The following is a 17213-nucleotide window of genomic DNA, read 5'->3' as shown; positions in this document are numbered from 1 at the left end:
AATAGTGATAATAATATAAAATAAAGTCATATTTATTTAACACCTTTAAAGTACCATAAGTTTGACAATAATACAAGGGTGCGGCATTGGGGGACTCCTTAAAAACTTGGTATTCCACGTGGGTGGGTGGGTGTGGTTTTGCAGGACTTCCAAGTACAGGCTTTGGCAAGCTCATGGGTGAGGTCTGCACTCGTCTCAGCCTGTCCTCTGTCCTCATCTGCTCTGAGAAAAAGTTGCACCAAGTCTCAAAATGCGTGGTAATTTTATTTTTAAAGTTTGGGAAATTAGAAAAGCTAGGCTGAATAATATATGCATATAATAGGAGATATGCTTATTTGATGCTTGCAAGCCTTGTAAGGCCATTTACACTGATATCAGAATATACAAAAAAAAAAAAAACCAATCATTTTCTGTTTTAAATTACACCTTGCACCAATTACACCAATAGTTGAACATGTAAAAAATCGATAAATAATAACATGTTTTTCTCAGGTTAAGTTTGAATTAACCAATAGCAGCATCACATTAGTAATGTGAAACAATTCACAAAATAAGCACAAACAATTTAAATGAACAGAATATTAAAACAGTAAGGCTCTGCTCTTGTCTGTCTGTCGTTATTCAACAAATTTTAATTGGTTAAATTCTTAATAGCGATTAATGATTAATTATTAATATCTCTATCTCAAATTGTGACACATCAGTATATTAGGATAGTACTACGTACCTTTATTTTTTAAGAGAGTAAAACAACTCTGACAGGGGACAGACAGAAGACATGGATAAAGTCACAGTGATGATTAAATGAAACACAGTAGACCAGCTGTCTTTTCCTAATGTGCTTGCAGTATTTCTCTTTCTGTCTTGCATGTTTTTATCAAAGTTTTGTGTAATTAAATAAATCTTTGTTTGTACAGTTTTACAGCTGAACATTAGAAATCTGTAGAATGTCAGTGTGAGTTATTTAATTATTTTAAAGATAATGCAAACAGTACAATAATGATGTGGTTTCGTCTTTGTCCTAGAAAAATGTTCCTGTATGTCCTCGCTCTGGTCCCTCTCTGGTTCGTCTATCGCTGGTACAAGGAAAGCAAAAGCGTCCCCAACAGGGAGGATAAACATGTCTACATCACAGGCTGCGACAGTGGGTTTGGTAACCTCCTGGCGAGACACCTGGACCAGCTCGGCTTCCGTGTGATCGCGGGCTGTTACACTGAGAAAGGCGAGGACGAGCTGAAGAAGAGCGCCTCCGACAGACTGACGACCCTCCACCTCGATGTCACCGACTCTGAAAGTGTCGCCAAAGCAGCAGCGCTCATCAAGACTTTGGTTGGACAGAAGGGTGAGTGGCTTTTCTTATTATATGTTGTCACATGACACTGGTAACATTAAATGTTTGGTTATCCCTTTACAGATATTATGTAGGAATGTTAATGACTGATCGCAATTAAGAATTTAACTGATTAGAAATGTATTTAACCAATAATGTTTTCTGTACCGTTTCTCCAGCGCTCACAGGCTGCTAGCATTGTTTACATTAAACTTATGAAAAAAAGACGCTGAGTTTTGCATCTTATTAAGTATAATCCCAATTACAACAAAGTTTAGATGCTGTGTAAAACGTAAATAAAAACATAATGCACTGATTTGCAAAATCTTTCAGAGCAGAGATTCCCAAAGTGTGGTCCTTGGCCCCCTGGTGGGCTGTGAAGGTATTGCAAAGGTCATTAAAAATAAAGTTTTCAATTTTTAATTTTCCTAAGTTTGAAATTATTATAAAGTATGAATGATTAAATGTCTACATTTTAAATGCATCAATCTACGAGATCTTCTTCAAGGAAATGGCAAGAAGAAAAACAGGCATTTCTTGTAGAGCCAGTAATCAAATCATCACCTGCTGATCCACAGACAGCAGGGGAAAAAAAAAACACAAGATGGCGTTCACAGTATTGAAGATCTCGTAGATTGTTCTTTGATTTCAGTTTACCTTTGTAACACAAACCAGATGCAGCCTGAGCATCTCAGGGTTTTCACTAAGATGGATCAACGTTTAGGCTAAACTAAACAAACTAAACAAAGATTGTGCCAAAAACACTGTTTATTTTGAACCAGAAGTTAATATTCAGTTACAGATTGTTTCATTATTTTTCTGCACACTTCACTCTCCTGGACCTATTTTTTGATAAAACAAAAGGGAATAGATTTTTTCAGTCATAATCGTAATTTTATCATAATTTTTTAAATTGTAATTTTCACTAAAATGGGAAGGTCAAAGGTGTTGGCATAAATAATTGCAGTTTTATATTTTTCTCACAATTTTCAACACAGGCGGCAGCCAATAAAGGTGGCCACCTTTGAGTTAGACGGGCAACAAAAACCCCGACTTTAGAGGCCGTGGCAGGAAAAAGACTAAGCTAACTGACTCATTCTCGTTCTCATCCCTCAGCAACTAACTAAAAAAATTAGTAGATTGATACCACTTTCATGTCTGTCTGCTTAATATGAAGCTTCAGCCAGCAGCCAATCAGCTTAGCTTAGCTTAGCTTAGCACAAATACTGGAGACAGTGGGAAACAGTTAGCCTGGACTCTTTTCTTTTCTGGGTATAGTGACTTCCTGATGTGTGCCTTTCTGTTATTGTTGGTTCAGTTATTGGTTGGTAGGCAACCAGCGGAAGCCAAAAATGGTGTGAAATAGTTGTTTTTACACTTTGGTTTTTGCACAAACTAAACCAAATTTAAAATGTTAATTTGTGACTTTTTTTATATGTGGAGTTTCTCCCGGCTCCGGTTTTTATGCTAAGCTAAGCTAACCAGCTGATGGCTGCAGCTTCATATTTGCTACTTATTTTTGTTTCATTTGATTTCTTTTTAATATGATGTTTTATCTTTATTCCTCTCACTCAAACTCTAGTAATTAACATACAGATTAACACACAGACTGAAGCAGTGACTTCACTCACGGTTCTCAGCTCTTTGTGTTTATGATGTTGTTGTGTTGCTGCAGGTCTGTGGGCTGTGGTGAACAATGCCGGAGTCGCCGTGCCTTCTGGTCCCACTGACTGGCTCACCATACAGGATTTCAAGTCCATGCTAGCCGTCAATCTGACCGGCGTGATCGACGTCACACTGAGCGTGCTCCCTCTCATCAAGAAGTCCAGAGGCAGAGTGGTGAACGTCGCCAGCGTGTTTGGGCGCATCAGCCCGTTCGGTGGACCTTACTGCATATCCAAGTACGGCGTGGAGGCCTTCAACGACAGCCTGCGGTGAGAGATGTTGCCTTTTCTTGCTGCACATACAGTTCACTGTTATTCTCACGAGCGTCGCCTTGACCTCCAGCGACCCTCTTTGTGTTTCAGTTTAAACATGGCGCCGTTTGGAATCAAGGTGGCTTGCATTGAGCCCGGCTTCTTTAGAACAAACGTGACTGACACAGGGTTAATGAAAAATAGCTTGAGGAAGCTCTGGGAGAAGCTGCCTCAGGACGTGAAGGACGACTATGGACATGACTTCTTGGAGACATGTGAGTTGCTGCACCTTTGTTAATAAATTATAATAATTTTATTTTTTTGCTGTTATTTTTATTGCTATAGCTCAACACATCACAGAATAATTGACAAACACAGAGGAGACGATCTTGTTCAGTGGTGCACGTTAGGGATGTGGGCAACTAATTCCCCTGTTGATTAAACAGAAATTTAAATTTAGACTAGTCGATGAGTTTAAAAGAATGAAAACAATCAGAAAATATTTAGAATTGAGCAGTTTATTCATTGATAAGGTTGATTCAAAAAAATATTAAGTGTATTAAGAGCCATTTTCAAACGGTTACTCACATTCTTCAATAACCAAATAACGCTAGCTGTTTTTGGTTTTTTGTTCATAGTGTTGTTTTTAATCAGTTTTTCAGGTTATACAAAATACAATTTGAAGTACAGTTTGATATATTTGAACAAAATCCCATCACACAAGTAAACAATTCATAAACAAATGCACACAAAGAAATATACAAGTTCAGGGGAAAAGAAAAAGAAAGAAGAAAAAAAAGACAAAAATAAGATGATATACAAGGAGAAACAGGGGAAAAAAGGGGAGGCTATCTGTAAGGCTTCCATCTTTTCCACCTGATTTAGAAATTGTTGCTAAGTGATGTAGCAGTTAAGGGCACAGCCTCCGGTAGCATGATGAATATTTTCTAAGGTTAGATGATACACAAGCTCTCTAATCCATAGCTTGAAAGTTGGATCAAATCTTTCTTTCCGTTATTGAAATGTGTGCCGCTCTGCATTATGAGCACATTGCGCATTATCCTACAAACTCGCTTAGTTAAACAACAGCTAAACTCACTAAATCACAAAATAAGTGAAAGTCTTTCCAGTCCGAGTCTGCAGGTAAAAAATGGAAGTCATAATGTTTACATTGTTAGCAGCAGCGGTCTGCTCTCCTTGCAGGTTAATGTCCACACGCCTGTGGTGAATGTGGTTATGCGTCACTCTGCTGGAGTGATTAATGCCACTTTACTCTGACACACCCTACACAGTTCACACACACACAGCCTTAATTTAATTTCCCAGGTCAAAATACTGAAAAACTGGTTTTTATCAGATGTACTGTCTCCCACTTTTTTACCACACTGGTTGACACCCGGGCGTTAGCACAAGGAGACAGGGGCACTGTCCTCTGCTGGAGCGACAGCCCCGACTAGTGGCGGACAGCTGTGTGACATCTTAGAGGCAATAGTTAAACAGTGTTGTGCATTAATAAAAAATTGATAAATACATTAACCACCATGGCTGCCACCAGTGTGGAGGCAAAAAAAAACTCTGAACAAAAAAAAATCTCCATTCAGGCTCAAAGACGTACAGTAGACTGTTAATTGAGTTAATTTGTTCTTTTCAGTGGCTGTTGTCTTTTCCATATTCAAATAATGCATTTCTTTTTTTCCAGTGTACATGTAATCTTTTTTTTTTTTACGTTCAATCAAACAAATAAGAGAAAATATACCCTCCTGAGACTGTGCTTTAGTTTCTATAAACTTATTCATATACTGTATGTTGAACTTCATGCTTACTGATGGACAAATTGCACATCTATGCTGTTTCAGCTGATGTGATCAGCTCAGTGTTTTAATTTGGATTCATTATTTGATAATGTACCAGTTGATCCTTGGCTGCATTTTACTTATAATCAGTGCCAGATTGTAAAGCTCCTCACAAGAAACTTTAGGAACTACTAATTTGCAGTGCCGTGTAAATAAACCACACGTGTGACATGTTTGTCTTTCAGCTCTCGGAGAGTTGGACGAACGGTTCAAGCTGTTCACGGACGGGGACCTGATGAAGGTGGTCGGCTGTATGGCACACGCCATCTCTGCCGTTCATCCTCGCACTCGCTACTCTCCTGGGTGGGACGCAAAGTTCTTCTGGTTGCCTCTGTCGTACATGCCGACCTGCATCACGGATCCGTTCTTTGTAAAGTTCAGCCCCAAACCAAAAACATCTTAACTGTAGTTTCTGTGAAATCAGTAACTGGAGAAAAGTGTTGAGCTAAGATGCTTTTGTGTCTTTTATTTACACTACAATAAATGTTTGCACATAAAGATTGAAACCACTGACGGCAGGAGAAAAGCGTTTTACGTGTCGTGAAACCTGTTTGTTTCGTCATTGCACCTTTATCTGAACTGCAGACAGCATCATCTCTGCAGGACTGAATATAAGATCTCACACACTCTTAGAAATAATAATAATAATAATACCAAGAACCATTTGCTTCCCTTTGTCAAGGGTTCTTTATATGACTGAAGGTTCCATTAAGAACACTTTTCATTCAAAGAACCTTTTTAAATTAAAGAATTCTTCAAAGATTGTTGAAGTCCTTGGAGAACTCTTTCGTCAAAGGTTCTTTAAGGGTTCTTTGTACCATGATATAAAAGAGAGAAGATAAGAGAAAAGATTTTTGATAAACCTTTTGGAATATAAAAGGGTTCTCAGTAGAACCTCTTGGGTGGGTTCTGGATAAAACCTCTGGAATATTAAAAGAGTTCTCGGTAGAATCCCTGACTGGGTTCTAAGTAAAACCTGTGGAATACAAAAGGGTTCTTGGAAGAACGTGTTGGGTTGGTTTTCGATAGAAATTCTGAAATAAAAATGGTCCCTGGAAGAACCCCCTGGGTGGGTTCCAGATAAAACCTCTGGAATATAAAAGGGTTCTCGGTAGAACTCCTTAGGTAAATTTTAGATGAAAACTTTGAAATAAAAAAAGTTCTTTGGTAGAACCCAGAAGGTTCTTGACAGAATCCCTGAAAAGGGTTCTTGGTGGAACATTACACCATAGAAAGGTTCTCCATAGAACCTAACATAGTTGGTTTTGTGGGAGATCTTGCACAAATGTTTCTAGGTAGAACTCTCCAGAAGGCTTCAAAGTGGAACCTTTATAAAAGGTTCGAACATGAAGCAATAATAGTTCTCTCATGAGGACAAGCTGAAGAACCCTTTATGGTTCTAGTTAACACCTTTATTTGATTATATTGATCTTGAATAAAGTGTCACACGTCTGCTGACGGGTAAAACCATTGTTCTTGATGGACTTTGGCTCCTGTTCTGTTTACACCCGTTCCTCAGACTGTTAAATAACATCAAACCGGAGAACAGAACAGTGTTTTTGTGTGTGTGTGTGTGTGTGTGTGTGTGTGTGTGTGTGTGTGTGTGTGTGTGTGTGTGTGTGTGTGTGTGTGTGTGTGTGTGTGTAACCTTTGGTCTGAGTTGTGGTTTTCAGAGCGGATCTGAGGTGAAAGGGGAACCCAGTTATCAAGAACGGGGGTCATGTAATCTGGCGTGGTCTGTTACACAACCCTGTTCTGTCCACTGTGGACCTTGACTCCACAGACACACTGAGGCTCACTGTCACACCCTGACGTGACTCCAGCGTCTGAACAAGGATCGTAACTTCACACATATTCTCTGATGAGGACGATTCATCTTCATCTTAACCACTGTAGCCATGGTATGTGTGCATTATTATTGTTATTACACATTTTATGTCGCTTAAATTGGTATTAATTGGCTTTGATGCTCATTAGGTGAACTCACAGCTGGTGTGAACATAATAACTTCATTATTTTTATTCATATGAAGTAAAATTAACTGAACGATTTTGTGTTTTTTTGCACAAACAAGCTTCATGAGATCTGATGCCACTTGGTGGTTGAGTGAAAACTGATGCATTGAAGGATCAAACAAAAAACAAAAAGCAAAAAACAAAAACTTTTCCCACTTAACTCTTGTGGTGTCAAGCCATGCATGCAGGTTTGTTTTTTTCTCTGTCCAGATTTTGAGATCTCCACTTATAAAACCCAATAAAATAAAAGTAAAAGGGGTTTTGTGTGTGGTATGCATGAGGAAAAGTCCAATTTTAAATAATTTAAGCACCGTAAACAACATCCAATTGATATATATGATAATATAATATATTGGTATATCACAGTAGAGGAGGAAGTATTCAGACACAGAGCAAAAATAAAGTGTTTTGTTATATATTATATTATTGGGTTAATATTATTGATTAATTGATGTGTAAACAGTATTTAACTGTTGAGTCGTAGCTGGTTCTATCTACAGTTGTGTTGTTTAATATCCAGTATAACAAATATTTTAAAAGCTGATGAAGTAACAGGTAACAGTAGCTGTCCGATGAATGTAGTCGAGTACGAAATACAACGTGTCCCTCTGAAATTTGACTTAGTAGAAGTATAAAGTGCCACATAATGGGAGTACTCAAGTAAAATACAAGTACCTCAAAACTGCTCTGAAGTGTACCAGATAGTACCACGAGTTCAAACCTACATGCATGGCTAAATTCCTGTCTTTGTTAAAATTACATGTGTTATTGTATAAAAGGGATTCACATTTAAAACGGCTCTAAATCTTCTTATGGTGCCTTCAGTCATTATGATCCTCTCTGGACGTCTTCACCACACGAACTGAAAATTACTTCTTTTTTTTTTCCACAAGATTTTATTTAGCTTTACAGTCTGTGGTTAAGGGGTAAAACTTAAGTATTATAATTCTCATTATTCCTCTTGTAATAATTAACCTTCTCATCTTATAGTTTTGTAACTCCAATTCCAAAAAAGTAGTGACGTTTTGTAAAGAGTAAACAAAAACTGTAAATAAACAAAGTATTGAAAGTGAAATTCTTTCTCATTCTTGCTTGATATTCGACTTCAGGTGCTCAACAGTCTGGTGTCTTTGTTGTTGTATTTTACGCTTCATAAAACACCACACATTTGAACTGATGGACAGGTCTGGACTGGAGGCAGGTCCGTCTAGTACCTGAAGACTTGAACTGTGAAGACACACTGTTGTAACATGCACAGAATGTGTTTTGGCATTTTCTTTCTGAAATAAGCAGGGACGTCTCTGAAGAAGACGTCACCTTGATGTCTTTTGTCGCACCAGAAACCTGTGTGTACCTTTCAGCATTACTAACGGGGCCTTCACAGATGTGACAGTTACCCATGATGCCATGGGCACTAACACATCCTCATACCATCACAGATACAGACTGGCTTTTGAAGTAAACGCTGGTAACAACCTGGATGGTCCTTTTCCTCTTCAGCCCAGAGGAGATGACGCCCACGATTTCTGAAAACAATCTGAAACACTTGTCCACTTTGTTCTTAAACTGTTGGACTATTTGTTTTCCACAAAGTCCACGTCCCGTCCCCATCCCCAAGTTTCCCATCCATGCTTGTGAACAGCTGAGCCTTTCGATGACGCCCCTTTAATACCCGATCATGGTTAATACAAATGAACCCCATCCCAGCTGTTCTGAAACATGTTGCAAGCATCAAACTCAGAGTGAGCGCGTATTTACACAAAAGTTTATCAGTTCGAACACTGAATATTTTGTCTGTGCTGAGTTAAATTTAATACAACTCAAAAAGGTTTTGCAAATCATTGCATTCTGTTTTTATTTCAGTTTTACACAATGTCTCAGCTGCCATGGCCAGATTGACCCACTAGGGGGCACTAAAGAAAAACTAGCTGAGGGTTTCCTGTTGTTTGTGGCAAACTGTTTATCCACATTTATTTAGGAATATGAGCAAGGTGCATTTTGACACAGGCCACAGTTTTATTATGGGAAGGGTTGTTTTTTTTTCTTTTACTTATTTAAGTACCCTCTTTTCTTTTCCTTTCTTTAATTCCTGTCTCAAACAAATGTCTCACAATTGCTGTTAATGTTGTTGTTTTTCTTTTATATCATTATTTGTTGAGATGATGGGTTTGGACAGATTTACAGCAGCTCTTCTAAAGTTGTTTTATATTTCTGTTTTTGAGAAGTATTAAGATATAAGTGTTGGTAGCAGCCGACACATAATGAATATGGATCCTCTGAGAAAAGCAGATTCAGCTTTTATTACTGCTTCTTATTCCCAATAAAGAGAAGAATCACTGTGGGTGGAGTTAACAGTATGAATATGACAGTAAAGAGTATTTCAGTGTTGATCTTCCATGTTTGTCTGTGTTGGGTCTAAATGTCTCTAGTTTTTTTCCCCCACTCAGGTGTCAACTGACAATCTAGCGTCATATTTATTAGAGGTAAGTTGATTTTTCTTTATTTGCACTATAATCGCTTCTATTCCCACCATTTTTATTTACCTTTTGCGGTTTCTCCCAATCTATAACTCAGTTTCTCAAAACTCTAAACACAAAACTGAAAACAGGAAACCAGTTTGTCAGATCTGTTGCAAAATGAAGCACTGCACTCAAAACCATGTTCTCTCTTCTCCAAACTTATATTGTGTATAAATATTCAAACACGGCATATTAAAAACTATAAAATTGGGCAGAAATAGTTTCCTTTTTTTCTCCTTTTTTTTTTTTTTAAAGTTTAGGCTTTTTCATCCCAAAGTGAGTTGTGATTTTATGGCACATAAAATATGAAGACCGTTGCCGTATTGTACTGTAATATGAAAGAAGCAACATCATGTTAGATTTCTGTGTTAAATGTAGAGAAGTGTGTTAAGTAATTTGCTCATAGTTGTGCAGGTCTAAGCTGAGGTTTTGCTCCTTGAGTGTCTGGTTTTTCATTTTAGTGTGCAAGCAATCATGAAAAAAAAAGTGTAACAAGAACAGGACGATGTGTTTCTGGGGATGCATGATGAAATCAGTGCACAGTATCACTGATATGACCAAAGTTGTACAGATTTCTTTGAAATATTAGCTGTCCTTCCTCCTCCTGCACCTCTTGATCTCAGTCTTCCTCTTCTTCTCCGTTCTCCACGTTGCTCCATTTCTTCACCTGAGGCCTCTTTTATGCTCTGACACATGATTGAAGTGTTTCGCTAGTTTGAACAGGTGAGAGTTAGGGTGTATCATTTTGAAGGCCAGTGTTTTTTTTGTTTTTTTTTTTAACCTGATGAAGCAATCAAAGTGTGTGAAATGATGCAAAGTGTGCTAATTTATGCTTTGATGTTTGCAAAAATGTGATTTAGAGTTTCTGCTTGAGTAAAAACAGGGGAACTGTGCTGAAAGTTCAGCGGTCTGGAGTCTTGTGGTCGATGCAGGAGCTTCAAGTTTTCAGACTAGAGTTCAATTTTTGAACTGAGGCATTAAAATGTTTCCTCTAGGATTTACAGAAGTTAAAACTGTGGATTGTGTGTTTCAGGTCATCCTGTCACACCTGGCCTTGACCTGTGTTTTACTTGTGGCCACTGTGGCTGCCATCCGCTGGTACATCAGAGATTCCTACAAGGTGGATGGCTTCAGTCAGAAGCACGTGTTCATCACAGGCTGCGACAGCGGCTTCGGGAACCTGCTGGCCAGACAGCTGGATGGACGAGGTTTCCGCGTCGTGGCTGCGTGCCTCACGGAGAAAGGCGCAGCTGGTCTGGCGGCCGCGGCCTCCTCCAGACTGAAGACCCTCCTGGTGGATGTTACAGACGGAACGAGCATCAGGAGGGCGGTGGAGTTTGTGAGCAGAGAGGTCGGAGAGCGAGGTGAGCCGGGTGGACGGCAGGGGGTACAAGCAGATAGGGTGCCAGACAGAGTGAGGCACTGGGAGAGATAAAGGCAACCTGGACCATCCCATCATCAACTCATCATCCTCCTACTGATGGGTTTAACACACGGAGGAGGGAGAAAACACTGACATCATAGTCTGCATTTTTAAAGCCAAAGATACAGAAAAACGTCTTCAAACGGCCTAAATCTGAACTACGGGTTGATACAGTATGGATACAATATGTACTTGTATCCAGTGGTGGAAGTAACTGATTACAAATACTCATAAGTAGTTTTTCTGGGTACTTGTACTTTTATGAGTAGATTTTCAGGTCTGTACTTTTTCTCATACGTAAGTATGCAGTACAAGCTGTAATCTACTTAGTTACTTTTAAAATCACAGTTGAGTACTGAGTACAATTTGAATTAATATTCAAATCTTTCATCTGTATTTTAGTAGTCAATAAGGTGACAATTCAAACAATGACATACAACGGAAAAACAAATAAAAACACTATGGCAGCACATGTTTGGAGTAAGGATGTTAATGATTAATTGCCGTTAAGACCAATTAACCGATTAAAAACGTCTTCATGTATATTTAATCAATAGTCATGGCAGTAATTTGCACCCACCTGTTGTTTTGTCTGGTGGAGCCATTTGTTGAATAAGAAAACTTTGACTTACAATGAGAAATAAATGACCAAAAAAAAAAAAACACTGAAAAATATTGAAATGAGGGGGAAAAAAACTTTGTATCTAATAAATTATTAATGATTAATAAATTGTTCCGTTCAGGAAAACACAAAATTTGCAGCCCTAGTTTGGAGAGGTGACGGTGACATCAGTGGTTAAAAGTAACTAATACTCTGAGTAGTTTTTGAGATGAATACTTTGTACTTTTACTTAAGTATATTTCTAATACTAGTACTTTTACTTGCAATTGAGTAATATTTCAGCAATGTAATAGTACTTGAGTACAGATTTTCAGTACTCTCAGCAACTCTAGGTTGCCATTATTAAACAGTCAATTCTTTGAAACAGAGTAGAGATGTCTCATTAGTTTTTGGTTTGAAAGGCTGGTCACATACGGTCACAATGATTCATCAAGTACTGTTGAACGTTTTTGATATTTATTTATTTATTTTAGTATCGTAAAATAAAGAAATATGAAAACAAATGAGAGCAAAATCTGGAAATTTAAGATTAGAATAAATAAAACATTTGAGGTCCAATCAAATCACCGTCTATCAGAGTGTGCGAACCCCTGTCCTTGAGTCCTAACCATGCTCAGAAATACTCTTTAATAAATTATCTTAAATATGTGAAACCAAGTCTTTTATCCTTTAGTTCAGAGTAAGAAAAGAAGTTGATCAGTGGGTTATTTTTATCCTCCTCCTTCCTCTGCAGGTCTGTGGGGTCTGGTGAATAACGCCGGCAGGTCCACACCCATCGGTCCCACAGAATGGATGCAGCTGGAGGATTTCACAAAGGTTTTGGACGTGAATCTGATTGGAGTCGTCGACGTGACTCTCCAGTTTCTGCCGCTGCTGAAAAAGGCCCGGGGCAGGGTGGTGAACGTGGCCAGCATACTGGGCAGACTGTCTCTCACCGGTGGAGGATACTGTCTGTCCAAATTTGGAGTGGAAGCCTTCTCCGACTCCCTCAGGTAGTGGGAGGACAACAGGTTCATCACACGTGCTCTTAAGATTAGATCAGATTTATATATATATATGAATTTTCCAATATAATTGTTGATATACACAAAATTTGTCAGCTTACAAAGTAAAATCTTGTTCTGATGCTCTTACTGTTGTGGCTGCTCGAGGTGGAGCTACTTTTAATTACTTTACTTTAATTACTTTTGGTGGGGGAGTTTTTGTGTGTGAACTATTGTATAATTTTACCTTTTTGGGGCTTGAACAGTTATTGAAATGAAACCATCTGAGAAAATTAGAGGGGAAATCACTCACTGATGGAACTGTTAGCAACTCATGTTAATAAATAAAATGTATTTTCTAAGCTTATTATATTGTTTCTCAGTGCAAAGTCTTAACTTTAAAAGAAGCAACTGGTTACTAAAGAAAATAGTGTGGTATTTCTCACTGAAATGTAGTGTGTAAAGTAGCATTACAGACCTTTTTCAGGCAGCCATGTTGACATGAAACAGTAAACACAGGTGTTACCAGTGATATTAATTAAGGTCACGTTCCATTTAGTGTAGCCGAGCCTTTCCAGTGAGCCAACATGCACAATAGAAGCACCTGACCTGAACGGAAAAGTGTTTACCACTTACTGCATACAGCTGCAAAACAATTTGAGCGATCTGCAAACTGTTTAAACAATAACACGACCTTAAACTACATTCCTTAACTGCCTTCAAAGGAAAATCTCTGACAGAAACATAAAAAAAAGTCCTCGATGCGTTACAGAAGCGCGATGTTCTGTTTCTTCTGGTCAGGAAGGACATGCGACACTTTGGCGTCGAGGTGAGCATTATTGAACCCGGTTTCTTCAAGACAGCCGTCACCGACGTGGATCTTATTAAAGCTGACCTGAAGAGGCTGTGGAGCCGCCTTCCTCAGGAGGTCAAAGACTCCTACGGACACACATACTTTGACAGCTGTGAGTGGAAGCACAAGTTAACCAATAATTCAGCAGCAGAGTTAGATGGATGTTCTGAATGACTCCTCTCTTTTGTTCTTCTCATCAGACGTGAAGGCTCAGAACTTCTCCTTGGGCATCCTGTGCAGTTCAGACATCTCCAAGGTGACCAGGTGTATGGAGCACGCGCTGACGGCTCGATTCCCACGCACACGTTATGGTGCAGGCTGGGACGCCAAGCTCTTCTGGATTCCTCTGTCCTACCTGCCTTCATGCGTGTCGGACTTTGTTGTCAATGTGCTTCTTCCTCCACCCAAAGGTGAAAGAAACTAAACCACTCCTTTAATGCAAACACTGTAAAAAAAAAAATAAAAATAAAAAAATAAATAGTTTGTGTGTCAGATATTTTTCTGTCAGAAGTGTTTGTGCGTGTGAACAGGAGACCTGAGAGGCAAGAAAGAAAAAAAATAATTGGTGATCCATTTTCTAAGCTTCATCTACATAGTTTTCTCCTCTCTGTTTATGACTTAAATACAGGTGAAAAAATTGTTTTGCAAGGATAATCTTTCTATTTTCATTACTTTTTTCACCTGTAAAATGGATGACAGGTGAAGTTTTGACAGGTGAAGTTTTTTTCATCCCGATTAATTTCATGTGGAGAACCAGGATGGACAAACTCAAAAACAAATAGAGAAATACATAAATAAATCAATAAACTGTTAAATGTTATGTTTGTAATCTGTAAAAGGAAGTTATGGCAGATAAAAAAAAAAAGGCTTTGCTGGTCAGGATGGTCAGGAGTTTGTTGTTGTAATATTCATTTTTGCCACAAGAGGCATTAAAATTAACAAACAAAAAAATAGAAAGAATGAAAAATATTACTCAATAAATAAATTAATCGTTCCACAAAGTCAACCAAATACAGTATTAAAATCAATTAATTTTATAAAATGTGGCATAAACTGATACAAAAAAAAAAAAAAAAAAAGCAAGAAGATGGCAGCTTCTCATATTTTGGGAGTCTTCGGAGACGTCGGCAGGGGAGGAAGTGACTAATTACAGATACTCAAATAACTGTAATTAAGTCTGTACCTTGTACTTAAGTATTTATTACACCATGTAATCTACTCAGTTACTTTCAAAATCATAATTGAGTTCTGAGTACAAATTGAATTAATGTTCAAACATTTCATCTGAATTTTTGTTTTGTCTGCTGGAACCATTTGATGAACAGGGAAACTAACACTTAAAAATGGTTAAAAAAAAAAACAAGCTAACGCTTAAATTTCCAGGTCCATAATTTCATGATAAATACAGGATAATTATCTCAGAAATTAACCACAAATTACTCCCAAATTTCATGCTTTATGTGATTATTACTAAGTACTGTTTTCACATAGTGGATGGTAATTACTAAGTAACATATTTGAAATTTCTTAGAAATTACCCATAAATTCAATATGTTACTTGGTATTTACCACCCACTACATGAAAACTGTACTTGCTAATTATCACATAATAAACCATGAAATTTGGGGGTAATTTCAAATATATTACTTGGTATTTATCACCTACTTACCATGAAATTACAGGACCAAAGCATTTAATATTCGGAGTAGTTTTTGAGTATTTTATACTTTTACTTACGTATTTTTCTGACACCAGTACTTTTACTTGTATTTGAGTAATATTTTAGTAATGTAACAGTACAGATTTTCAGTACTCTGTCCACCACTGGACACCAGAGACATATTTTTTTTGTTGAAAGATCATGAAAAAGTGTATTTTGCATATTATGTGACTGACTTAGAAGATGGATCACCAGATTTTTTTCTCACCTGCTCAGTTCTTCCACAGAACGTACACATGACAACTGAAAGCAACAAAGTAAAGAAAAAAGCGTCACGACTGTGTTACAAAATAGGAAATTTATTCATTCATGTCTCAGCAGCAGCAATTTAAACCATGTGGGCATGTTGTGAACGATCACAGATAAGAGTTTTTTTAATTTGTCCTCATTACGATACAAAATAAATCATTCTGTGAAGTTAAGAATTTGTCACCGTGTTTATAAAACGACTGTCTACAAACTGCATCCTCAGGTCGTGTCAAAATAATCAACTACATAAATTCATTTCTGTGCAGCGAACATGAGCACGTTCAAGTATTGTTCCAAACAATTTTGGCCATTGTTCCAATACCATTACTTTAAAAAATGTTGATTTATAAAGTCAGGGAGCGTAAGGTAGGAATTAGCTTGATTAAGGACAATAAGTATGTGTCTGTTTATACTGCAGCACATATGTTTGAAAAATGAATGTCATAAGTTAAAGTCCAATTATTCTTGCTTTTATTTAGTTTCCCGCCCTGAAATGAGGTATATAAACATGAAAGATGAATAAATACATCTTCAGTTTTGTTCAGTGGCAAAAAAAAGTATCATTACTCAACACATTTCTCTAATAACCTTCGATCATATAAGTACTGTACATTCAGATGCAGCTCACTTTTTATGTGTGTTATTGTGTTTATGTTGAATTATTCATAGGATCTATTTCAAAGATATTTTCTGACAAAAATCTTACTGTTCAAATTTACAAATATACAACTTATTTATTAACATTTCTATCAGCAGCTTCAGTGCAAAGATATACATATAGTACATCAGAATAAAGAAAACATTAACACAAGAATTGGCATAAGAAATGTCAGAAGGCATAGTCACAGCAGACCTTTTTCTTCATTCTATAGAAATGTTTTTCTCTTTCCTAAAACAATTTGAGTTTTGTACACAGGCTGCATAAAAAAATAAATTCTGTGCAAAGTGTGTTTCTTTTTTTTTTTTTTCTTCTTCGATTCCCGTCTGTGAGAGAGGGGGTTATACGTCGCTGTCCTCTTTCACGAGGTTGGCTGTGTCTTTGAAACTGTCCTCGGTCGGCGAAAAGGTGCTCGGACGATCCCTCTTCTGAGGTTTGGCGGAGGGGACAAATGGAGACGGCTCGGGGGCAGAAGAGTCTCCGCTGCTTCCTACAGGCTTCTCGTCCTTCATCTGTACGAACGCACAGAGAGGGAACGAGCTGAAAGAATATCTGCGCTTTCTGTTTTTTCAAGCGGTGTCTTAAAAAAGTCCAGACTTACCTCCGAGTATGAAGGGTTGTCAAACGTGGTGCTTGGCTTTAACTTTCGCTTGAATAGGCTCCACTTCGACTCCTGCAAACACACACGAACGGTGAGGCCGCATCAGACTGAGCATGTGCGGTTCTCTATGGACGCTCACTGTACTCAGGAGACTCACCTGCGCAGGTTTGGCGCCGACAGAGGATGTGTTCACGATGCCCACGCCGTGATCGCCACGATACGCCGGGTTCACAAAGTTGTTCCCCAGCTGTTCGCCGCTCACGTTAACAGTCACCTGTTGAAGAAGCGGGCTGTCATTAGGGCTGGGTATTGTTTTAAAAAATTATAATACCAGAGCAAATGAAAGCAGATTCAACTCATACTCATTCGTGGCATTAAAATGCGACTGACGGTTCTTTTTTCTTATTTTTGTTTTCTTGTACATATGCAGAGGACTGTAAAAAGGAAAACTGGAAAAGAGAGCTATAAAA

General features: G+C 38.0%; 3 protein-coding genes across 4 annotated transcripts in view; 2 read left to right on the top strand and 1 right to left on the bottom strand.

Moving 5' to 3' along the window:
• The first annotated feature begins 1004 nt into the window (after positions 1–1004).
• On the top strand, positions 1005–5612 carry dhrs9 (dehydrogenase/reductase (SDR family) member 9). Its single transcript, XM_084725188.1, has 4 exons — positions 1005–1342; positions 3006–3264; positions 3358–3521; positions 5285–5612. Exons 1-4 carry the CDS (start codon positions 1030–1032, stop codon positions 5500–5502), a joined length of 954 nt encoding a protein of 317 aa, XP_084581314.1. The 5' UTR covers positions 1005–1029; the 3' UTR covers positions 5503–5612.
• Positions 5613–5741: 129 nt separating this feature from the next.
• rdh1 (retinol dehydrogenase 1) lies at positions 5742–13974 on the top strand. The gene is made up of 6 exons (XM_084725187.1): positions 5742–7000; positions 9562–9597; positions 10667–10997; positions 12412–12670; positions 13463–13626; positions 13715–13974. Exons 1-6 carry the CDS (start codon positions 6998–7000, stop codon positions 13936–13938), a joined length of 1017 nt encoding a protein of 338 aa, XP_084581313.1. The 5' UTR covers positions 5742–6997; the 3' UTR covers positions 13939–13974.
• Positions 13975–15379: 1405 nt separating this feature from the next.
• Positions 15380–17213, bottom strand: part of lrp2a (low density lipoprotein receptor-related protein 2a) — a 68932-nt gene continuing 67098 nt past the window's right edge. For both annotated transcript variants that reach the window (XM_084725185.1, XM_084725186.1), the window contains 3 exons: positions 16901–17017; positions 16744–16815; positions 15380–16654 (listed from right to left, as the gene is read on the bottom strand). In XM_084725185.1, coding sequence (XP_084581311.1) covers positions 16484–16654; positions 16744–16815; positions 16901–17017 — 360 coding nt within the window. In that variant the 3' untranslated portion in view covers positions 15380–16483. The remainder of the gene's footprint in view (positions 16655–16743; positions 16816–16900; positions 17018–17213) is intronic.

This window comes from Lutjanus erythropterus, chromosome 8 (assembly GCF_056507025.1).
Source record: "Lutjanus erythropterus isolate fLutEry1 chromosome 8, fLutEry1.hap2, whole genome shotgun sequence".
NCBI lineage: Eukaryota > Metazoa > Chordata > Actinopteri > Lutjaniformes > Lutjanidae > Lutjanus > Lutjanus erythropterus.
Note: the sequence above shows the minus strand (reverse complement) of the source record. Positions and strands in the feature narration are given on the sequence as shown.

Bases quoted from the DNA above. Each gene is read 5' to 3' on its own strand.
- dhrs9 (XM_084725188.1), top strand. From the start codon at position 1,030: ATGTTCCTGTATGTCCTCGCTCTGGTCCCTCTCTGGTTCGTCTATCGC. The intron at 1,343-3,005 runs GTGAGTGGCTTT...GTGTTGCTGCAG, and splicing joins GACTTTGGTTGGACAGAAGG to GTCTGTGGGCTGTGGTGAAC. The intron at 3,522-5,284 runs GTGAGTTGCTGC...TTTGTCTTTCAG, and splicing joins ACATGACTTCTTGGAGACAT to CTCTCGGAGAGTTGGACGAA.
- rdh1 (XM_084725187.1), top strand. The intron at 10,998-12,411 runs GTGAGCCGGGTG...CTTCCTCTGCAG, and splicing joins CAGAGAGGTCGGAGAGCGAG to GTCTGTGGGGTCTGGTGAAT. The intron at 12,671-13,462 runs GTAGTGGGAGGA...TCTTCTGGTCAG, and splicing joins GCCTTCTCCGACTCCCTCAG to GAAGGACATGCGACACTTTG.